Below are 25704 nucleotides of genomic sequence, written 5' to 3' on the forward strand. Positions count from 1 at the left end.
GACACAGTAAGGAAAGCACACCTTAGCATTCTAGCTCATTTCACTCACCAACAGCAATATTTCAACAGCCCTTACATGGCTTATGCCTAAAATCAAACACGATGTTCCTGCTTCTCTATTATTAATCAAACTGAAATATTCAATTAAGTTTCCCCTTATAATTAAACTTCCACTTCACTCAGTGTACCACTTATGCAGAATCTGCAGATGCAATCACTGCTAGAGAAAACAAACGTCAACTTGAAAGTTAATATCTCCTACAGATCTGAAATTCTGCCTTTGAACTTGATGGCTATATGTTGTAGACTCTTAAAATAATTTAAATTTGGCTGAACTCTATTTCAAATTCAATCAAGTACATACTTTCTCATAGCAGATAATGAAACATTGTTTGAAACATTCAAACCAGAAGACATTAAAAATACATAAACATGTAGAAACATTGAAGAGAGTTAGGCAGAAATGCCTAAGTATATGCAGTTCATAAGGAATAATGAGAACAGAACTTGTACAAAATTGCTATTAAAATTTAAACAGTTTTATCTTTAATTCACTTTGAGTATCTCTGGAAGTCAATTCATCCAGGTGCATTCTTCTCACATTCAAAAGAGTGTGTCTATAACCAAAGGATAATTTGTTCCGTAGCAGGATATAATTTGTTTTATGTCCTGAGTGCTTCTAATATTTCAACCCAAAGGTCCTTCATCTTGAGACTTACTACGTACTTTGTAGAGTATCATGCATCTTAACAGAACCACACAAATTAATGCAACTTTATCATTCATGTATTGATGCATTTATAGTTAATAACATGAGCAAACTAGTCACATCCTCCAAATAGGTCACAGCCCATAGGCATAATTTCCATCTCCAATCAAAGCTAGCACCAACTGCTTAACATACACAAGCACATTCATACAATACTGCAATGGCACCAAAGATGATTAACTTGTATGGCCGGTTTAATGAATTGTAAGATGTACACATAAGAAAAACTGCGAGCACCAAGAAAACCGCAGGCTCCCCTTTACAAACTCCCATAAGCTAGTAAAAATAAGTAAATCAATTCCTTGGCTTAGCAGGATACACGCAAGGTTGTTAGGCCAAATAAATGACTTTTCTTAACAGTGATCTGATCAGGGAGATTCTGTCTGTTTTACATTCCAGACTGCAAAAGGCAAAGCAGGTCTGCAGGTTTCTGAGGCCATTTAACGCTAAGCCAGATAAAGTTTTAGTTAACTAAAGAAGCAAGGAGAAAATTAACCCCTTCCTGCCACTGTAGGATAACATGACATTCTCTAACTTGTCAATGCTGCAAATTTTTTACCAGGGATATAATGTTAAATATACTGCTTAAATAAAACCCAACAACATTGCATTATGCTGAATCAATTTTGTATCACGAAGGAACACCCACCTGCAGGGCAGATGGGTTGCTAAGACATAAAGAAGGTCAATTCTAATACTCTGATCAAGTTGGCAGATGAACAAAATACAAGTTGCTGAAGTTGAAGAAAGAACAGATGTGATGGGTAACATATGAATAAACACCAAAATTGATTTACCAACTGGGGAGAGAGTTGAGAACGACTGATATAAAATGACTTGAAAAGCAATGATGTGTGAAAAAGGTAAGAATGCAGAAAGTTGATTTGGCAAATGCACTGAATATATCTCTAATTAGATACTGGCCTCTTATCATGCCTGATGATAGTATTTTTGCTTAGAAATGACAGTTTTCATTTCTGAATGAGCTTCCTTTGAAACAGTGGGAGGAAGTGACAGTTTGGAAAGATGTCCAAGCAGAGACAACAGAAATGATACAAAACTCAGTGCAGATTTTGCAAACTCTTGATAGACAGAAATACAATGAATATGCTGCATTCGATTAAAAAATTTAGAAACTGGATAAGAAATGTTAAAACTCTGAGAGATGGGAGAGGAGCAAGAATGGCAACTCCAAGAAAAATGGTTATTTTTGGAAACCAGTCTAAACAATGGAAGCAATAACAACGTTCATAAGCTTTTGAATTTCAGCAGGAAAAATAAAATTAGTGAAATAACTACAAAACATGTATTGAAAATTGCAATCCCTTCTAGCAGCATTATGTCCACTGTGAAAGCCCTCAAATCCCATAGAAGGAAGAGCGTTAGAGTCTTTTAGTCTTCACTAAAAGAAGGGAAGTCTGATTTCAAGCTTTCTTATAAGGGAAAAGTTCCATTTGGTAAGATTTATAATCATATTACCTACCTTAGAAATCACAGCTTTATTAGGTTACAAAATATACCTTTTTAAAATAAAGCATCATCACTATTTACTTATGCTCAAGACCACTGTTCATCCAAATGATGAGTAGTACCTAGACATCTTGGCTAACCTCATTTCTTTTCTTATTCCACTCCGTCAACACTGTTTTTGAGAACCATTACAGATCCCCTAGGAACCAGAGGATTCACACTAACCTAAGCTTTTCTGTTTAAAAACTCATCATGCTTTAAAATTCTTCCATATTGAGACCATATGCTGTCTCTGTTAAATAGTTAACTTAGAAGAACTGGAAGTAGTACCATTTTTTAGTTTCCAATTCTAGCAAAAATTCTCTAAATTTTTAACCTGCACTTATTATTTACTGGTTGACAAGGTAGGGATTTTCAAATTAAGATTGCATTTAAGATTCCAGTACCCTGGGAATGAAAGCACAAACTGCCCCGTGAACAAACTTCTGATGCAAAACATTTAACAGAAATTTTCCCTACAACCAACTATATTCTTCCAGTACAGACAGCCCTTCATTTTTCAGCTGTTCTAATAAATCATCATTCTATGGCACATTTCTAAAATGTTTGAAAAATACAGGCTCTCAAATATCCTAATTGTGTATATGGCACCACATATTGTGTATATTGTGTATATGGCACCACATTTGTAGTTTCTGCTCTCAATAGGACTTCTATGCAGCAGAAGACCGTGGATCATGCTAGTTGGCTGGAACTTTGGATCCCAACAGCTCTATAAAATGACTATCACACTGAAAGAATGATTATGAATAGTGATGTTTTCATTAATAATAATTAAAAAAAGTCTTTTGCTCATACAGCCACTTATAACCTTCAAGCTGGCTCAAAAATATTTTCAAAACAGACTAGAGTATTACAGGCATACTCAAACATCAGAAAGTTTGCTAGCTCTTCCTATTTGACTTTCTTAAATTTCTCACCTGTCTATCAAGCTTTTTCTCAAGAAAATTTAGCGTTATGATGACACCATTAACTGAATAGATGCAATAGTTTTAAAGCTTTATTTCACTCTTGTATGTTATACATGAAAAGCTTGATCCATCACCACTAAATCAAGTCAATGAAGACAATGGGATAAGGAGCCAGCTCCTGATCACATTATTTCTTTAGAGCTTAGAAGCTAAGAAGTCAAGCACTGAAACCCAGATTTCAAGGGCATTATGACAGTGTGTTACTCTTGATGAGAAACTCAGAATAATAGCTGCTCAAGTCAAGGATACTTATGCCATTCTTTAGCCTGAAAGTATCCCCAGCAGATTATGCAGGCACTGATTTAAAAATCAGATGGAAGAAAGATTTTTTGATGCCAAAAACGTAAATTTGTCGAGAGGGCTGTTAGAAAAAATACAGACAACTAACTCAATAAAACACAGAACTCATTTGTATCTCTTTGTATCACCTTCAAGCTCCTTTCATAGTACAATTCCTTCAATTAATATCTTAGAAACAAGTTACAAACTTTCAAAGACTAATACACTAATGATGTTGTAAAATATGTAATGCTGTGTAAAAATTTTTCCCCATTCTCACATTCCAAGATCAGTTTATCCTCTTCAAAGTTACTCACTAAAACAAGAGTTCAGAAATGTGGAACACTTTAAGCTACAATAATGCATCCAACAAAACTGCAGTTACCATGCATAGAAACAGACACAACGCCTAAGTAGGCTGTAAGTTTCCATGAGTTATTTCAGATGATAAATGTAAAAAGCTTTCCTGCAGTATTGTGAAGAGTTTGATGATAGTAACTGGTGCAGGAAATAAAAGCTCCACCAACTTGAAATCTTTACCAAGTGCAAGCTGTATTCATACATAAACAGCTGAAATACATTGCACTTATCCTTCTATAAAAACACCTTTCCTCTCTTACCCTCCATTCATTTGAGCTCAAACATACATACAATGCCTTTAACTTCACAGCTAATCACTCATGATAAAGCCTCCTGGTATGACATCTGAAATTTTGCCAGCTATATTAAGGATCAAACCTGCAACATTACTGTCAAACAAAACCAAAGCAAGATTGGAGAATAACAACTCCTTGTGTGAATTTTAATAGTGCCATTGGTTTAAATGCAACAAGGAGGGGGGAAAAACACATATGAAGTCTCTGTCATTCTATTGCACCTGCTGTATCATTCAGGCTAAACACATGCTGTCACAGTTATACTGCTGTTGGATGTTCAGATTAAAGGCAGGTCGCGTATCATATGTCCATCTCCCTTACATGCATCATGGCACAGGGCTGGGTGAAAAACCTCACCAATAAAAAAAAAAAGTGTGACGCTGATTTCCCAATACTGAAAACATATTTATCAGAAACACTTGGTGCTTCAGTAAGAAGTACACCACAAAATCACATTTCCAAATGAGTTCTTTTTTTCCCCAGCAAGTCTGCCTATTCCACACAGAATTCTGCCTCAGAAGGCATTCTGAAGTTTTAGCGCAGAAAAAGAAAAAACAACAGAAACAAAACTCTATTTAAATTGGAAGCTAAACAGACGCAACTCCAATTCAGCATTTGAATTAAATTTAAAAGTCACTCCAATATTTCTAGAGTGGCTGAAGGCAGTGGGTACGTTGGACAGAGGAAGACTTTCTCTGAAGTTGAGCCACTGTGTTCACCAAGAGCTTGGAGGCAGAGGGAGCACTTTGAAGGCAGAGGGATGGTTCTTCTAAGCCCCATTACACTCAGTTCCTGATAATTCTTTTTTAGGTGTTTACTTAATAAAACCTACAGTGGAACAATACGTTCCATTAAATGTACAGAAAAGCCAGAGAACCAACGCTATCCATAAAGTACCATAAAATGCAGTAAGAGAAAAATGCATAGTACGATACTGATGTTAAGCAACAGTAAATTTATGAAAACATTTTTCACCCAATTATTCACTGTCCTATAAAAAAAAAAATGGAGGGGAGCAGAGGGGAACTTCAGGTATTGCTTAACAAATCTTCAGGCTCCCAAATTAAAATGATACATCTAAAACAGATTGAAAGACTAGTGGATCCAGGAAATCTCACACTTGATTCAAAACAATGCAGGTATTATATTGTAGAGTTTTCCTAAAATAAATTATTGGAATGGATAGAAGAGGACAGAAGGGACGATGAAGAGCAACAGCCTTCAAACTGTGGCAGACAGAGATGTGACCTGCAAATTAGGGATGTCTGCAGTTCCCATGGGCAACACTTCTGATAAGTTCCTGGGTACTACTTTCATTGCCTCTTGTCTGCAAAGCCCAGAAGCTGTACTCTATCTACTACTGACTATTCTCAATTTCCATTGAATTTACAAGCACAGTATAACAACCCAGAGTATTTCAAAATGACTTCTGTTTGACCAGCAACAAAATCACAGCAGTCAGGGGGTGCTTCTTAATTTTCCCTTCTTAAAATACTACTGCATCAGTAGATCTCTAGATGGCCAATGTAGAAGAAACAATTTCATGTGTAAAAGCCAAAGTGCAAATGCATAAATTTGGAAAAGGCAAATAATTAACTGTGTTGTCATTGTTATACGCCTTCCAGCACTTGTTATAAATTGCCACAGAGTATATTTCAATGCATAGCCCTAGGTTATAAAAGCATGACGTTCATAGATCAGAATTTAAGAGAGCACTCGTAAAAATGGAAAAACAGTTTCATTTAACAAAAAAGTTCTTTGTATGAAGAGCATTTGTCAAGTATGTCCTTGCAAAACTGCTATTCTGAACAGTGAAGGAGAAAAATCCTTACCAATAATATTCATCACTTTTGAGGAAAAAAAGAAAAAAGTGGGAAAGTATTAAGTGTTTTCATTCATTCTGACCATGGAGGCTCAGAGCCTCTCTCAGAGGAGAGATAATGGGTATGACTGCACAGCACGTGTGTATCATACCAGTGTTCCTCCACTTCTGGAAAGGAAGGTAGGCAATCCATCAACTCAAAACCTGCTCTGCCATGTAACAGATGAGCTAGGAAGTAGGTGATATTCCAAAGAAACTACACTTTCATCTCTGTACCATAAATTCACAAAACCAAACATTTTCCATAGCTGTGTATGACGACTGGCTGGAATGTCCCATTCACTGGGACCATAAGGAAAAATGAATCATCCCACAGACCTCCTAGTGATCTTAGACACATAGCGAAGCCAAGCTATGCCCTCAGAGAACAGTCAGGAAAGTGCAACGCAGCTTAGGCAGACAGTGACTCACATTTGGCATAACAGTGCCAGGTGGAAGGGCTTAGGAAGCCAGTTTCATGATGGCAGACAAGAGTGCAGACACCACACAATGCAGAGATCACCTCTGACAGTAACGATGCCCCTGCCACTTCTTTAAGATGAATCCAATATACTAGGAGACTATTAATTATTTCAGAACAGCTGTGTGTAGTCACAACAGAAAACAGCATTTCAAGGCTTTCTTTCTTTTTTTTTTTTTTTTTTGAAGTTTACTTAACATTTGACAAAGTGATTGCCATAGCAACACGTGTATTTTGTTGAACAAATATCTGCTTAAGTACCACAGACATATGGGTGCAATTAGCCCATGTCAGTTTACATTCCTCTAAAAAAATATCAATGCATTTTATTGTGTAGTCTTTTTTATCTAATTTTGGTGTTTACAAAACACTCTTTAGCACTACTGGATATTATAAACTCCTTTATCTGCAGCATGCATTTCTCTGGAGCAGGGAGACTGAAGACAACTATTTTCCTATGCAAGTATGAAGGGACAGTATGGCTACATGGTTGGACTGGATGATCCTGTGCGTCTTTTCCAACCTTAGAGATTCTATGATTCTATATGCTGGAAAGCTGCCAGTTTCCCATTTCAGTTGCAGAGCTGTGTCCATTCTCTTAACTTCATGCATCATTCCTCTAAACAAGGCCTCTCCAACACCTTGAACATCAATTAAGTGGAAAGAAATCTGAGAAATTTGCAGGTCTCAGAGCTGCATAAATATCATAGCTCTAATGGTGCCAGTTCCCACTTATATGCAACTAAACTTTCCATTTTTCAACTCCTATAATTCTCAGCTTGTTAGACTTACTGCTCGCTTTGTGCAAACACAAGAGGACTACAGAATTATTTCTAAATATATACTCTGGATGAACAAAAAAAAAGACAACCTAAAGAAAACCTCACCTGTTTGCTTTCAAAAATGGAAATGCATTTTGTGATACTTGAAAACGTTAATTACTTAATACTGAACCGGAGAACTGGTGAAATGGTGAAAAACATTGAACACCAAAAATAACAACCAAAGAAACCTTGGGTTATGTGAAAGCTCCTACCTATTCCACAGATGAAGGAAGATTTCTGTGTACCTTGGAACTAAACTCCCCAACTTCCTGAGGATAACAGAAGAGCTTCTACAGATTCCTCCTTTCTACTTGAATTTTACTTTTGTAGCAGTTGATAAGAAATACTCAAAGTATCTTTTTTGGATGAAAAAGTAATACATTAAGAAGCTAACAAATATTTTTGAAGTCAAACCCAAAGGAAGACAACTGTAGCAGGATGCAAGCATAGTGTCAAGATGCGGGAGGCTCAGTAAGAGGTGAGAAATGTTATGCAAACCCAGGTTTACTACAAATGCTTCCATATATTACATATTCAGGAATAATTAATAGATCTACGTTTAAGGTATGACTGGGAATCCCATGCTTTCTTTCCTTACCATAGTTTTCATTCAAAAAATACTTTCTGAAATTTCAAACAAAGAGGAATATGATTTCAACCCATACACTTGGTTTGCTTACCTCAAATCTGCTGAACACTAATTAATTTTCAGAGGCTGATTTCATTCTCTGATACTACAGATCAGGCTTAATATTTAATCTTCTAGGTTATTTGCTTTTTTAGTTAGAGAAAATCATCTAAGAAAGACATAAATAGAGAGTCTATCTGAAGAAATATGCATTTCTGGAGAAAAAAATGATAGCAGGAATTTTATATCAGATATTTGCTTCACCTACAGCAGTACATAAAATACTGTCTAGTTCACTACTGATATAAGAAGTGCTTTTAAAGGAGAGACCTTGTGAGTAAATATGTTTTCTGTGTTGGAACACAGCTCTCGTTTAATCTTTTTTTTTTTTTCTGTATGTTACCAAACTTCAGCTCATATTCCAGATAATGTTCTTCAAGGTCAGATTTTCAGAAGCACTGTATAAACATCTTGTTGAAAACACTTGCACGTGTTCTAAGTATTTAACAACAAACAGTGCCTTGACTAAAATTAAGAAACAACGCGGGGTAATTTCTTTATCCTTTAATTTTCAAAGGAAAAAAAATCTAACAATTAATTTCACTGACTGAGAAGATTATCAACAACTAAACATTTAGTTTCCACCTAATTAGTAGGAAGATAATCTCTTAACATTGATCAGATAATCATAATTTAAGACTGCATTGAATTTTTTCCCCTTGTGGATTCTTCTAATCTGCAGATAAACTCCTGAAGAGCCCTCTAGTGCACTTGATACACTGTCTATATCAGACTCTAAGAGCTGGATGAGCACACCCCTTCTTGCTATTCTCTTTCCATTCGCCATAGACTGTGGTCAGTACTCCCTATCATTATCCTCTAAAAATAGAGATTACAGCAGTAAAGTGATAACAGGCATCAATGCACAGCAGATAACTAACTTCTTTCTCTTGGGGTTTCTTTGCTGTTGAACTCTTGTCTTCCCTTCAATACAGTAACTTGCAAACCTTCAGAAACAGTTTTGAAAAATTTTTCATTCCACCCATTTAGATCCACAGCTCTGCTTTTCTCCTCCTTTCTGAAGAGTATTATTTTTTTTATCCCAACCTTACCATAAGAATTACTATTTTTACACTGCTATAAGCTAAACACACTGTTTTATTAAAAATCTCTAGCTAAAAGACATTACAGTTTGAAGCCCCATCTCAGGAAAACCATTTCCTATTTTAGAGAATTTGTAAATCCTTATGCTTCTAGACTAGAGATTAACTTTAATATTTTATTAAGCATGTTTCTGAACCAAAAGCTGAAACCAAACCACAAATAAAACAGTACACACTGAAAGAGGAAAATAAGCATTAGTAATAGGAAAGAGAATAAAGAAGGAAAAAATTCCTGAAAGTTGGTATTCAATGGGGATTTGAAAGCAGAAAGAGAAAAAGGGTATTTTGTAGGAAAAAAAAAAAAAAAACAGTAAGTCACAAGAAAAGAATTATTAAACCAAGTGAGGATAACAAAGGGATTTACAAAGAAAAAGAGACACTGATCCCATTTACTTACTCATTTGCTCTTCCAAGGCATATTATATTCTAGCAAGAACATGGTGAGAAGATATCTATGATGCCCATGATAAAAAACAAAACAAAACAAACAAAAAAAAAAACACTTGTATCTAGAATAAAATTTATTTTAGTTTCACTCAGTCTCCAGGGACAACCTTCCAACCTTCTGCTGAGGGATACACAAAATCCCCACTGGAAAAAAGAAATTCTCTGCATCTCAGTGTTCACTGCACTACAAAATTGTAAATTTACTGCCCCATCCTTTACCATTAAAGCAAGAATGGAATGTTTGATTTCCATTTTCTAATCAAAAGTATAAATCAGTTTTTGGTAGTAGCAAAAAATGCCACCAGCAGAGTGAGAAAAGGTTTAGAGGTCATTTTAACACGCACTTTATTAAAAGCAATAGAGAAACAACCTTTCCTCTGGAAATCTCAACTGGCTTAGATGTTTGAACTCTCAGAGTATGGCATTCTCTGCTCATACATTGATATTCTTCAAAGAAAAATCAAAATCAAAAAGACATACCACTGCAGAACTATCCCCCTCTGCATACAATACACACAAAGGTTTCCCTGCTGCTGCATTCACACGGTCCCAGGTTGGTAGGACATCCAGCAAGAATGTGTGTTAATTTCTCAAATTTGTTCCTACTTACTGATCTGTTGCCTTGCAAAAATTTGACTTTTTCAGTAATGCCAATCAAATTACAGTGAGTGACCAAGTCTGAACTACACACAGTCAATCCATGCAAGTTATGGCAAGTAAAATACTTGGAGAATTGATGAAAGCATTTTAGAAGCATGGAGTACTACAGCAAAGAGCACAAAGAAAGGACCTCTAAAATGGCAAAAGACTTATGTTAAAAAAAAAAAAAAAAAGAATGTGCCAGACAGCTGTAGTGCTTATGAAATTCTGGATTACATGTTTTGATCTGCTATGATAAACATGGGGAGATCCTGATGTCCAGAAATCAATTTACAACACTTTGAATTCCACAGCAAAGGAATTCCAAGTTTATAGAGCTACACTAAAACAACTTCTATGTGAAATAAAACAGTTTTGCTCCTTCCACTAAGCATGGTTTAAATTATTCATTCAATTATTAGTTTTATATTCAAAGATGCCTTATTTTCATGCAGATTTATGTGCTGTTATGCGTAGAGGACATTCTTAATTGTGCTGAAACAACTGCAAATTTAATTAAAGTTTGCTATTCCAAGCATAAAATACATTAAAGAAAATGCTGACAATAGTAAAATAAATATTCAACTACTTAATTTAATTCAACATTTACTTTTAATCAAAACATCAAAATAACCTTATTTCTATTACAACTTCATGACAAAATGTCTTGAAGAAATATTTGCCTCTATTTTTCTTCAATCTGTTCAGCTGAAGCATGTTAGCTCATTCATAAAACAGTTGATTAATAAATTTGTTCCAGCTGTATCACTGTACGTTACAAAGAGTACAGAATAATGTATGTAAATAACCAATATTGTTTTTTTTTTAAAAAGCCTCAATATGCAGCAAGAGCAGAAAGCCCATCAAATATCTTACAGTGCAATTAACCATCTAAACCAAAAGAAAGATGGACAAATAAGTGATGAACAGAGGCAGAGAGGTTGAGAGATCTACTAAAACTTTCAGAGATGCCACATAAATGCCTACAGATTATTTGCAGTTCCTTGTACAGGGTATTAAACCATTCACACTTAAAATCCACTGTGTTTTAATAAGCAACAAGAAGTAAATCCTCACTTTTGTAAGAAGATATACTCAAATGTATCGTCCTACATTCAAATGCGCCCTTCTGAGGAAAGAGTCTTCCCTGATTCTCCTGCTATTTAATTTAAAATCTCCAATTTATTTACGAAGATTATTTTTTTATTTTTATAGACAACTGATTTAATGAATGATGGTGAGCAACTAGAAAAAGAAAGATGAGTGGATTTCCTCCTTTCCAGAACCAGTAAATCAGGTTCTGACTGAGGAAAAATACAAGGAGGCTCAGGAAAAATGAACACTATCTTAGTCCTTCATGATACAAGAAATAAAAGTGACTGAAATACAGAGGCTTTCCAAGGCATTGTATACCTTGTCCCCCAAGGATTTTGAGAAAACATGGAAGTGCCTCACCAGCCTAACAACTTTCTCAAGAACTGGAAAATTTGGAGAAAAATTGCTTTTTACCACATATTCACAGTAATTGCTTTACTAAATTTTGAAAGAATTCCCTTACACTTTTTGGTGATTTTCCTTCCTACCTTAAGGAACAGAACCTTTTTGGAATGTGAGAAAATTCAATGGCATTACTGTTAACAAGAACTGAGGACTGAGCTGACAACACCATGCTATTAACGTTTTACCACTGTCACTATCATTTCTAGAGCATGTAGACATTGTTCTGGTTTGAAAGCCATGAGACCAGTTACAGGACTCCAGAGTAAGCTTCACAAGTCTCATCCAAAGCCAACCAGGACTACAACCACTACTGCTTGCATGTCACTGGATCACATTTACTCAGGGACAGATTCAAGACTGAGGCTATTGCATTTAAGTCTAGTGAGGAGTGATGGATATTTTCAGAACTTGCCATTTTTCCATATTGGCTACATTGCTAAGAAAATCCAAAACAAAGCCATCCAAAACAAAAATCTCAGTAGGTCAAATACAGAAATTAAGTTAGCATGAAGAATTACAAGAACTCTTTCACATAGTAAGAAAGGAGTAAAGGAAGCAGGAGGAGACTCTTTTCATGCAAGAGTCAAATAGGAGCCCTGCACAACAAAACCAGTGAACCAAACAACACCTGATTCCTGCTCGCTTGTCAATAGGTACTATAAGAAAAGTTTGATCTAAGATCCAGCAGAATCATTAGAAAAATACCAACTTGGATCTAGTCTCACGTAAATGAGTCATTTTACATTGATACCTCTAGAATATTTCAGATTGGATTTCACGTAATCAGCTAGTAACAGTTTAAGGATTATGAAACCTCTAAAGCACAACAGACATAACACTACAGAGAAGTCAGAGCAATTTACCTCATCCAAAAATCTTGCAATATTTCTGCCACACTTAGCTACATGTGTTACCATCATTTTAGTAGAAAGTCATGGAAATAGAAATTAAGTACTTGATTCAAACTATATTATGTGAAGTCACATACAGAATACACAAAACAACAAGGGCTTCAGCTTTTTAATTTAAAGGATTGTTTAACAATGAATTGTTGGCTTACCTGTTTTACGTCGTATGCAAGAAGAACAAATCTTAAGTCTGGTGAAACTGAGTACCTCGATGCTTTGAAAGTTACCTACAAATGAAGTAACAATAAAAGTAAGTACACAGAAGGAAAGATCATTTTTTCCAAATTACAGTTAATTTAGTAATTCTCCATTCATAAGAGTTCTAATTAGGAAAACCTGCTTAATTTACATAAAAGATGGACTGCAATAATTCTTAGTCTAATTTGCAGATGTCAGTAGAATGGTGACAGATGAATCTGGATTCAAGACCAACTACAAATTCAGAAGCTGATGAGTTTTTTTGCCACGATTGCAGGCACTAAGCTTAAAGATAACAACTATAACCAATTCATTTTCAAAGGAAGAGGGAAGATGCTTTGGTTGGTGCATTCATAAGGAATGATTACATGGGATGCCTGTCACTTGGTTAAGCTTTAAAGATAATGCACAACTACTGCTACTACAAAAAAGAATAGGTATGCACTGTGTCCTTACTATATTTCTTTAAACACCACACATAAACATTTTGCATGCCAGTTTGCACTAAAGAAAAATCCTCTTTCTTACAGGAAGTAAAACGCTTAGTGGAAAGTAAAGTGGAACATAAAATACCATTATAAAACTAATATTGTTTTATATCTAGCTAAGACTACATGACATCCAGTTGAATTCAGGGCTGTAACTTAATCAAGGGATAACACTGATGTTGAAAAAAAAAATTTTATGCAGAAAAATTTAATGTAGAAGAAAGATAAGTGTGCTTTGAAGTGTGTTGCAGGAAGAAATTTTCAATGAATCTTGAGATATCTACAGAATGAGAAGGGAAGGGAGAAGTAAAAGAATTAAAATAAGAGGTAGTATAGAAAAATTAACAGAACCATAGAGCTACAAGATGAGAAAAAGTGTACGAAAAGCTTTGCAGAACAACATACGAAGACTTTTTCTGATTTTGCTTCTTGAGCATCCTGTTATGTTTAGCCTAATCCTACTGCTAATTTAAAGTAATCGATGGGAGGGATTAAGGTACACTAACCAGAAATCACAGACCAATGCATTCATAAGGCTAATCTTCCAATAGGCTAAGAAGATGCAACATTTTGACATACAATCTAGTTACTATGTAATATAACTAGAACCAAGTTATCCAAATCCAGTCAAAAGGAAAAATAAATTTTGGAGAAAAAAAAACAAAACTGTGCACAATAGCACAACAGTACCCAAAGTTTGAAGATAAGTCAGCTGTCCTGAGGCAAGAAGACAAAAGGATCTTTTAAGGCTGTAGGGAATTTTTTAGTCTATAAATCACACAGAATAGATTTCCACCATGTACAAACAACCTCTCATAAGATAACCACCAGAAACTAAATGCATGGACAACATGCCTTTTGTTTGGCACATAGCTAAAAACATTTTAGATATGAAAATTCTCTGATTTAGTTCAGTTTATTAATTATTGCCCCTACTACCTCATTCATAAGCAATATGCAACCCAGGCAGCTTTACAAATTCTTTCTCAGGGAATGCGGCGCTTAACATTTCCAGCATTTAATAAGAATCTTCAGTTACTTACATGCCACCACAAAAGTAATACAATTAATGCTAACACCTGATGAGCTCAGCGGCAAAGTATTGGCAATCTGAAACACCACCAGGAGCTACTCTCACACTCTGTATCCAAGTGGGGTCTTGTGGATTTGGGATTTAAACTAACCTGAATCCCACTGAATGTAACCTTGTTCATCCAGCTTGCGCTCACCTACAAATTTTTTTTTGCTTCCAGCAAAACCTCGTATGCACGGTGTAAGTGCAATGCCAGTGAGCTATAATCTCGATTGCAGGGAATGGCTTTGGCAGAATGGTTTTCAGTGTAATGGAATTCTTGTGGAAAAGACCATAAAGGTATTTTGTACTTTTTAATGTTCCACTTAAGAACAAAGAAAATAAAAATTAGACCATAAGAAAACAAGTTTGCATGGCCGAGGCTGATAGCAGTGCTGATTTATTGAAATTACCCTAAAAACATTATTAACCCAATTTTAAAGCTGAATTTACAATCAAGCCTTCCAGAAATCAAATGTTTAATTCAAACAGAATTTTGGAGGGGTTTAAGTTACAACTACATTCTTCTTTTGTTTTCAGACTGTCCTAGCAATAAATTCAGAAATAGCACTTCTGTGCACAGAAGAAACCCTTCTAGTTCAAAAACAATAAAAACACATTATAACCAGATTCATTCTGCCTGTCCACCATGGAAAATAAACTCTGTATTTATCTGTACACTAAGAAAAAAGAGAGACAGATTCCAGTTTTTCCCTGTGTATGTGTCTAAGGTATTTCATTAACCGACAGATGCCCAACTCTCTGACTGAGGTGATGAGATCATCAGGTGGTGGATTTAAAAGAAAGCTGCAGTCCTCTCTATGAGAAACTAGATGTACGCTGCTAAAACCCTGGGGAGATTGTGTACTGGGATGTTTGCTACAGGGAATAGAGTTGTTTATTTATTAAAAAGAAGTTTGTCAAGAGCTTGACCTCAATGATTTGTTCTCTTCTCAGGAGAATAATGGTTTTGAATTTTGAAGAAAAAAAAAGTATTGAAACAATACCGTATTGGAAACAGTGGAAATGAAAAACAAAAGCCTCAGGCACTTTGTCATCTAGAGAATCCTTCTTCCACTGCCATGTCTGCATATCAGCACCTTTTCAAGGTCCTTGCTTTGTCAGGAGCTTTTGAGCCTTCTTCAGAAAGACAGATCTAAATGCTGTCCCTTATGATTCTGCCTCTATGTTTATCTTTCTTTGCTTGATTTGTGAGAACTGTAGCCCAGGACAAATAAACAGGGAGATATGCAGCTAATTAGGCCTGGTCCCTGGCTGCAGAATCAGGGCTCATTTCCCTCTGCATCATTGCACAGCATCAGCTGGATAGCAGACTGATGGTAACTGAGCTCTGTCTGTACTGTGCTCTACATATACACCCATTTCCCCTTTCAAACCTGGCCAGAGGAAAGGCAGAAGGAAAGGTCATTTTGTTTATCTCCTTCACATTTGTTCTATCTTGCCACATCAAGACCTAAAATCCCTACAAAAACTATCAGCTCTATTCAACTATAAAATACTTCAAAGAGATAAACTGTTATCCCTAAATTAGTTACATTTCACCTGTACAGTCTTCCCTTCTTAAATTTGTCATCCATTTTGCCAAAGATGACATCACATTTTCAGCTGAAGAACAACCCCATGTCTGATCTTGCATTTTTCACTCAAACAAAACTGCCTTCTGACTTCATCATTAGAGCTAACCATATTTAACATTGTCTTTCCAAGATCGTTTGAAAGAAATGCACGTGATAAAGGTTTTAATTCTTGTCCTGACAGTTAATGTGCAATGTGAAGATCCCATAGACAAGCAGTGACTGTAGCTCTTCACTGCTGCAGAAGATCACAAGAGTAAGAGCTGAATGGAGGCAAAGGGAAACACTACCTTTTAACAGCCTTTTCCCATTCAGCTTTCCAGCCTCTACATTCCAAATGTTTTGCAAAATGTAGTTTTGCATGGAAAGAAAAAGCAGATGGGAACAGTAAGAGTGAAAGTAAAAGAATGAGAAAGATTCCACAACACAGAAACAGAACAGACTTCCCACCCTGCATGTGGCTTCTCTTCTGCCTTTCCATACTAGGGATTAAAAAGAAAAACAACATTCAGATGAACAATAAATTCCCAGGTTTGAATTCCAAAGTCAGGTTTTTTTTTTTTGCACTGATGATTTTTAATTTATGTTTTGCTACTAACAGACATGCCTGTTACAATTGTGAACCTTTAAGCTGGGTTCAGGTTTTCATCATCAGAAAGGATCTCTCTGTGTCAGCACCTTTTTTCTTCTTACTTCACCAACTGAAAATTGCTGTTTTTACTGTTTAGAATGGATTCTGGATGGTTTCTTTTTTTTTTTTCTTACTATTCTGAAGGATTTAAACTGGTGCAACATTTAAATCAGTGCCTTATTAGTGAACTTTCAAGAATGTGCCACAGAGCAGACAGACAGTCACCTGTGAGACAGTCCAGCCCACACATTGAACAGAGGTTTGTTATCACCTGTCAAACACCTTATAGTGCTCTTCTTTCATACTTTCAATTGGATAATTTTAAGTGAAATAATACATTGGAGTTCAAATTGACTAGAGGAAATTATAGCTTTTGTGGAGTTCACTTATTTGTTGTTGGTATTTCCTTCAGATTTACACTTCCTTCTGCTCTAGGTTCTTATACCTCTGTTCTTCCCAGAAATGTTCATCTTCCCCACTCCTTCTCTAATTTTTGCTTAATACTCCCTTTGCACATATTTAGGCTTTAAAATTTTTGTCATTCCTCCAGGATAAAATATTTCAGGACTGTCATTTTAAAGCTGATGAAAATGCTACTACCTCAGAAATTATACATCTCTCTATATCTCCTACCATGCTCTGTGTCAAAATTTTGACTTGATAGTATAACTAACTCACACACTATTGCTACTCCAGTAGAAAATAATACCTCATTAGTAAAAATGACTTAATTTTTCTTCCCCTTATTCCTCATTTTTGGCATAGTTAGCCAATAACTTCTATACTGAGTAATGATCTGATAAGTAGTATTTTTAGAGACATCCTATACAGAAATACCCTCAACTGATCATCTGCAATATTCTTCATGGCATTTTGCATGCTGAAGCCTCCTGCATTTGGACAAACACCAATGGCCACCACCAGGCCACAGTGACGGCAAGCCCTCCCATCTGTCAGGCTTTCCCATCTCTACACACAGCGGTGCAGTGCATCAATAAACCCTGCCCCATAAAATACCCTCTGTGAAGAAGATTTTGCTGAGGGGATTATTTAACATTTACAGGAGCACAGGAGAGAGAAGATAATGTTTCAGTGTTCATAACAACCTATTTAACAACATGTGTGGTACATTAAAATGTCCACTGTTGCAACAATTCTTAATATTTATGTGGTTATATAATATAATGTTCTTTAATGCATTTAGCACTATTCAATCTTTCATTAATCTCTTATACAAGACTCTTAAAATAGAAGCATGTAAGCTATTCTTGCAATTAAACCTACATTAATCAAGAAAGGAATTATAATTGCATTAAGATGCTGCACTAAGTTTCCCATCAAAAGAGGAAGGGATGTGTGGGGATAAAAAACAAACAAAACAAAAAGAAAAATCAAAATGGAACTATCAGCGAGAAGGGGTATTTATGAACAATGTTCTATATAACAGCACAAAACAGTTCCTGCTAAAAGCTGTTCGGAATAAAACTCATTCTCTGCCTTTGGCTGCAATGCTTCTACAGGGTTTTCACAGCTGGGCTGTCACTGCCTAATCATGATTCATGAACCAAGGCTTCTGCTTCTCTCACCCTTCTGATGCCATCCGCTAATTGGCAGACAGAAAGAAATAATCCTTTCCTCTCCATCCTTGTGTAAAAGATGGCCCACAGTAATACAACAATATGACGCTCTAGGGTATGCTCCTAGCAAGCCACTGGAAACAGGTTTGCAATTCAGTGAGATTTGTTTCCTGCACACTCTGATGCAGTTTCCCCTGGAGTTTGAGAAGAGTTGTGGAAAGGCAGAGAAATCCAGTGGGAGAGCTGGTCAGAAATGGCAGGGTTTTAGAAGAGTCCAAAGCACATAGCTGGGTGAAACCTGTTAGGATGCAAGACTTTATTCTAGTTTCCAAGCTGAAAACAGTAATAGTTGCATTGTTGGGTATCGCACACAAACCAAAAGCTTCTTATTTGATTATCCAAAATATAACCCATCACCTAAAACAGTGATGAGATATGGCCATAAGTAGTTGTGCTACGATCATTTATGGCCAAGTGTTTGTTAGGGAGCATGCATGGCATCTGAATATTTTTGCATACATCCACCATTATCACAGTTATTCCTTTTTGTTAAGAGGAAGAAATAAAACAAAATTTCTAAAGGCATCTTAAAACACATTTCATAGAAACATAGAATATTCTGAGGTGGAAGGGACTCATAAGAATCATCAAGTCCAGTTCCATTTGGAAAGGACCATAACAAAGCACAGTCCCCATACACTTTTCCTCTCATCTTTGTATTTTTTTTTTATTTTTGTTTTGGGTTTGAGGACTATAAAACTGATGAAGGAGACAGACCTAGAAGCATCACAGGGGCCCAGCTGAAAAGCTCCGACAAGCAAAAGAAACCATGGGGCCCTCCATATTTCCCCCCTCCAGAATACCTAGGCCTCGTAGCTAGGTTGTATGTGAATTGGCAGCCTGCTCATAGTGGCTTTTTGACAGCAAAAGGTATAAATAAAATGCTTGTTAAACACTGAAATTGCTTAGCTAAATGTGGCATAATATCATTTATTTTGGAACTGTAATGTGCAATAAAGTATTGCTAAATGCTAAATGACTGGTAAGCGTGTCACTTATGCTCATGGTGATAGGCACCTCAAACAGATGATGGAGAACATATTGTAATCACGTCTTGAGGCAACGTCACAAACATCAGGATGCCACACAGTGATTAATGTCCAGGTTTTTTTTGGATCTATCTAACAGACTTGCCCAACCTCCAGCTGTTAACATTTATATGCTGCTGGCTCATAATAGAAGCTATTTATTAGTTATTAACTATTTACTAGACAGCTTGAACAAGATGCATTTCTCAAATACACTCAGAAGACAGACATGGTTTAGAAAACACATCTTTAAATTAAGACCTCCAGAGAAGCTAACAGATATTTCTCACGCTTAAAAAGCAATTCCCTTCTATAGCCCCTTTTCCCTGCACAAGGAGTTTATCACAGCAATTCTATTTTCAGTGGACATTACTAAGAAAAGCCTGTTCTTTCTTTGGGCAACTTGAGCACACACAAAAACAGGAGAGGGAATACAGACTAAAAGCAAGCTAATAATTCCCATCTAAAGCTGACTGTTCCACAATGAAAACCTTCTAACATAGAAGGAGAGAACTTGTATTGCCACTGCTTTTGTTGGATCTACACTATATTATTCATTAAAATAAGACAGCTCTGCAGAGTTGTTAAACCAGCACTGTTCTAATTATGCACTGCTGATTAAACGGCTGTGACAGTGAGTGAGGAAAATGTTTGATTAATGAGCCAGGTGTCTAACATTGGAAGAGAACATTCAGAAGTGTGAATTTGGGGACAATAAACCTTAGAAGATAAGGCTTTCAGACATACAGCCTGGCTCTGTAACACAGAATCATTGAATATAGAAGACCTCTAAGATTAGCAAGTACAACGCCAAAGATTCCTACCATGCTCACTAACCACGTCCCTCAGTACTACATCTACCCGTTCCTTAAATACCTCCAAGGGAAGGTGACTCCACCACTTCCCTGGACACTCTGGAATCTACTTTATTCAACACTGAAAGCTTTTCACTGCATACAGAGTGGAGCTTCACCAAAAAAAAAAAAAAAAAAAAAACCCACAGTTATGTCTTTATTTGACTCTATTCCGTAGATAATCATTCAACGGTTGCTTGAACAGTAGCCATCTTGGATCAATTTCCCATGTTTAATTAAGTGTAGATATCTAATGTTGAGAGCTCTGTCAGTCTGCATGAGTTAAGGATGAATCAGCTCCATAAAAAAAAACCAGAGCAACTTTCTGACAAGACGAAATGCTCACAGTGTGAAGCAGTTTGTCCATACTGATTCATCACTGATTGGCACAGCTGGTTTAGCATAATAGCCTGAATAGCTTCTCATGCTGGCACTACATCGCGTGAGCCAAACACTTGCAGCCAAAAGTGTATGCATTCATTTGTGAGGAAACTCAAGAACTGTAATTAAATTTATGTTTAATAGTCAGATGTCCAAGTAGCTGCTTGCATTTGAGTTACACACTGGAGGTATAGGCCAAACACGGTGAATCTTCCACTCAGCTAGACAAGCACTCACAGATACACAGAATTAAGAGGAAAAACATTTCTGCAATATTTTGTTGTTTGTACTTTACAGAAATTCACTTTTTCACCCACTTTTCATTGTGCTTGGCAGTCTTTTTTGGTGTAGAACGTAGAGTGAGGCACACCCAAGCATATTGAAGGGGGGCAGCTTACACAAAGGGAGCCTTATATACACTCTGCCTTAATATAAGGCACCTTATATTACTTTATATTTCACCTCCCTTCTCCTTCATCTTTACATGAACCTGGGATGTCAGCATCAAGTTCACTTTCCTGAGCTTCTGCTCTCTTCCTTCTGGTTCAAGGAGTTAAAAGGAACCTTCATGGGGGTCTTATGTTTTGAAATGAAGAATCAGTATCAGCAAAGGCCAAGAGCACACCAGAAACAAAATCAGCCCTTGTCAAACACCACTGATAAAAAAAAAAAAGTCATCTTTTTTGGTCTACAGGTGGAAAACACGTTACAGAAGGGACACTAAAGGGACAAGCAGTAACAGCCAGTGGCCCATATGGAGTACATGGGAGGAAAGACTGACGAGCCGTGCATTCATGATGCAAAGTCCTGACAAACAGAAATTACAGGGTAGGATGTAAGTGGTATCACTGAGACTAACACTACCAAGCCAAGCAAAGGAAAACGGAGACTAAGCACTAAAACATTTCTTAGCAATTACCGCTACTCAGAAATATATTGAAGCTACTCATGTATGTAATAGATACTGTTCAAGAGAAATCCTCAGCCATCTATTTGCCATTAAAGCACTAAAGAATGGTTTAACTAGTGATTACCAGGACTAGGAAATAAATTTTTCTTTACCTACATCATTGCTTAAAAGAAAATCTACATATGATTTTTTGAACACATTTCCCCATTTGTGATAAGGGAAAGCTCTTAAACTTTGGGTAGAGTTCCCTCATTTTATGAAATGTTAGTGGATCTAGCTGATCTGTAACACATATGCCAGGGACAATCCTTCGAATGGCCTGAACAAAACGTGGACTACAGCCAAAAACATATATACCAATAACTTATTTGCATGTAGGTTGAATAAAATAACAAGCCAGAAATCATGCACTGACAGGAATGGATTACACTTTCCACTTATACATATCCTACTCTAGGCTACGAACATATTTTCTGTGATCTTTAAATATTGTACTCTCCCACTGCTGTTACAAGAAAAAAGTTAGCAGACTTCCAGCAAGAAATAAAATGTATTACTTACAAAAGTTGTGTTTTCCAATAATAATGTAGTTGTATTTGTTTCTACATTCAGTTCAATAACATGTCCATTCCTATCTTTATACACCACTGCTGTATCTGTAACAACAACAAAGGCATTAAAAATTAGCAAACACATTGAGTACATAATACAACAGAGAAAACCAGCATATAGAAATCATTAGAATATCTTTATTATGATATGCAAACAAGACTGAGAGAAGAACTGCACACATATCATAACGCAGTGGGAGATGTTCCTGCCCATGACAAAAGGTGGAACAGAATGGTGTTTAAGTTCTTAAGTTCTCTCCCAACCTAAACCATCTGTGATTCTATGTTCACCTGCCTCATGAGCTTAGTAAGTATGAGTACATGCTCTATGGCACGTTCACTTCATTAAAAAACATGACTTTGTTTAAAAGGAAACATTTTATGTGGTAAGAACATATTCATTGGGAGTGATGGGAATGAAGTAACATCCTGTACCACAAAACACTGACTTAGAAATCACTGTCACTACGTATACCAAAAGCTATATATCAAAGGGAAGTTTTGCAAAAAAACTTTTTCTGGACACCGTGTTCACATATCTCCTTGGAAATGCTTCTAAGAAAACCTCTCTGTACTATTCCATATCTCTAGTAACTGGATTGATAAAGATATGTACAATATATGCAGACGATCCGTGATCTCTACAATGAGTGCGAGGCCACAGAATATCGGATCAGCAGCTGAGTGGTTTCCATTAGAAAAAAAAAAATACAACTGAGCTAAAAACAAAAAGTATGAATTATAAATTGTCATTATTATGAAAAAGGCTTTCTACCTGGTTCATAAAAATACCTGCAATGGATACAATAGATAATATACATTAACTTCATAAACCTTTATTTTAAAATATGGTTCCAAATTTATCACTGTTTCTGAAAAGAGATTGAGCACTGGCTAGCTCTGTATTTTATTCAAAACTATTGTAAATATATATACATATATATAATCTAGCAAAGCTGTTATATATTTTTTTAAAATAAAAACATGGAAAGTTCTAAATTAAGCTTAAAGGAAACTCAGAAGAACTTTATTAATCCTCAGTAATGCCTAAGAAATTCATTACACTTATTTGAATTTTATGAAGAAGCGAGTAAACATGACTGGAGAAAAAGGTTATGCTATCATAAAAAATACGCTTCGCTTATTCAGAAAAAAATGTATCTACATTTTAATTGACTGCACAGAAACTCCAGATATACAGCATTAGTGAATGTCCTCTGGTGCATTCTGTAAAATTAATGAAGCCTCATTTAAAGAGCACACTAAGCTATTTCAGATCATGGCTGGGAATTGGATGGGGTGGATGGAATTTAGGACAGGATTTTCAGAGCTGTTTTTTAAGAAAAAAGATTACATACCTTTGGAAATGTGGATTTTTTTTTTTCTTAATATCAAAATAAACATTAAAAAAATCATTTGAATGAGAAGAAGCAACACTTTGTAGAAAGTTATTTTGATTTCGGGTTACTGACTACCACAGGACATTAAGTTTCTGCAACTTCTTTTAGATTTTCATGCATGTATTTCTTAGGTATGACAGCACTAAAAATTCCTTGAGGACCACACTTTTAAGCAACATTACAATGCCAAAAAAAAAACAACAAACCAGTTCTCTAGACAAAGAGGCATCCCCAGTCATGAAAAAAAACAGATCATAAGAAATGGAGCATATAATTCAGAAATACTAAACATCCACCAACAATGATCTGTGTTCATCTTCCGTGATACTACAGCACTCCGAGTAATGCACGGTGCTTAGGTGAACCTAATGCACTTCCCAGCCTGAAAAACAATCATGGAATCATAGAATGGCCTGGTTTGAAAAGGACCACTATGATCATCGAGTTTCAACCCCCCTGCTATGTGCAGGGTCATCAACCACCAGACCAGGCTGCCCAGAGCCACATCCAGCCTGGCCTTGAATGTCTCCAGGGATGGGGTATCTACAACCTCCTTGGGCAACCTGTTCCAGTGTGTCACCACCCTCTGGGTGAAAAACTACCTCCTAAATATCTAACCTAAACCTCCCCTGTCTTAGTTTAAAACCATTCCCCCCTGTCCTATCACAATCAATGCATGTAAAGAGTATCAGAATATAACTCCTTTTCAATCACCTAATCTTCTAGTTGTCCAACATGCCATCAACACTTGTTCAACAGGATTTTTCATGTTTTATTAACAAATCCTACCAAGATAGTTTCACTCACATAACGAACTTGGCATTAAAGTTACCTTCATTCTCAATTTAGAATGATATTTTATTTAAATTATTAGTATTGAAAACTGAAAGTCAGATCACTTAAAAGGCAGATGTTAGTGGACAATAATTATACCTCTCACTGAACCTTGGCTTCCATCTCTATATTGGATTCAGTTGTTAACTCCTGAAGTGCATAAATTTAAATGAATGTTTGCAAAATGCCTAGAGACTCTCAGATATTAAAAAAAAAAAAAATCCATCAAAATATCATGCAAGTACTAAGAATAAATACAATCTTCAAAAGTAATCATACTAATTTATATGGAAGTCTTATTCCAGTCAATAGCTTGCAGGGCACTTCTCAGGCTGGATAATGGGATAGCTGATGGCCAAACAACATGATGATTTTTTCCTACTGATAATCTAGATGTAAATAAGAGCTGTAAACATATTTGCTTCTAGTTTGTCTTTTACCCAGGGTCACAAAGTCTACAGCAGAAAAAAATACCTAGTCCTTAACACAGTCTGTTCAAACTGATTGATTTATTATCTTGATATCTTCGTGACAAAGAAGTTCAGAGATCCCCAGCACTTCTCAAAGCTGCTCAGAGGAGCAGAAGCAAAGCGTGCTTGATCTGAAATGCATTAAGAATAGTACCATGCAGAAAACACAGCACTCAAAAGCTGTATTATCTGAGGACATCATTAAAATAGAAAGCATATTCCTATTTTAGAAATAGAAAAGCAGAATGTGAGGAAGCCTCTAAGAGCACCACATATCTTCAAGACACCTGTCCGAGGTGATGTACACAAATAACATGTTGAAAACGTCCCACCTGTAATAGTTCTGTGCTATTAAAATGTAAAGAAAGATAACCAAGGGTTTGTACATAAATTAACTTGACATCAGTCCCCAGTAAAACAGCAGCACAATAAATCCAGGATTCTTCCTACAAAATACAGACTAGTAATATAATTCACACTTGATAGCATTTTATGGAGTGCAAATCTTGTCAAACGAATTTTGACAGGATTATGTTTGATAGAGGCAACTATTAAGAATCTGTATATTGGGTTTTCTTAAAAGCATTTGACTTCTTTTATAATGTTGTGATTCCAAAGCTTACATTATACAGCATTAATGGAAAACACATTAGGAGGACTAAAAATGGTATCACTAACAAAAATAATGAGAAAGACTGGCTACTTCTATCAATGATATATCTCCTTCGGTTAACACTTTATATATTTATGTCAATAATTACTTTAGTCTGAATGCAGATAAAAATCTTAAAGGTTTATTTCAGATGGCTGCCATGATCACTTCTGGCTTGGAATCTGTGAATTTAATTCTACTTATTTTCTCATCCCCTTCTGCAATGAATCTATAGGAATATAGGACCACCTGCACAATATAACTTCTGTTTGCAGCTTTGTGTCAATA

At 36.0% G+C, this 25704-nt stretch overlaps 1 protein-coding gene across 6 annotated transcripts in view; it reads right to left on the reverse strand.

Annotated features, from left to right (window-relative positions):
* Positions 1 to 25704, reverse strand: part of DPP10 (dipeptidyl peptidase like 10) — a 362759-nt gene that overhangs the window by 77906 nt on the left and 259149 nt on the right. For all 6 annotated transcript variants that reach the window (XR_006939924.1, XR_005861359.2, XR_005861360.2 and 3 more), the window contains exons 4-5: positions 22011 to 22105; positions 12808 to 12882 (exon numbers count right to left, since the gene is read on the reverse strand). Coding sequence is in view for 3 of the 6 variants with exons in the window: in XM_422126.8 (XP_422126.5) it covers positions 12808 to 12882; positions 22011 to 22105 (170 nt within the window). In the remaining 3 variants the exon portion in view is untranslated. The remainder of the gene's footprint in view (positions 1 to 12807; positions 12883 to 22010; positions 22106 to 25704) is intronic.

The sequence above is a fragment of the Gallus gallus genome, chromosome 7 (genome assembly GCF_016699485.2).
Source record: "Gallus gallus isolate bGalGal1 chromosome 7, bGalGal1.mat.broiler.GRCg7b, whole genome shotgun sequence".
NCBI lineage: Eukaryota > Metazoa > Chordata > Aves > Galliformes > Phasianidae > Gallus > Gallus gallus.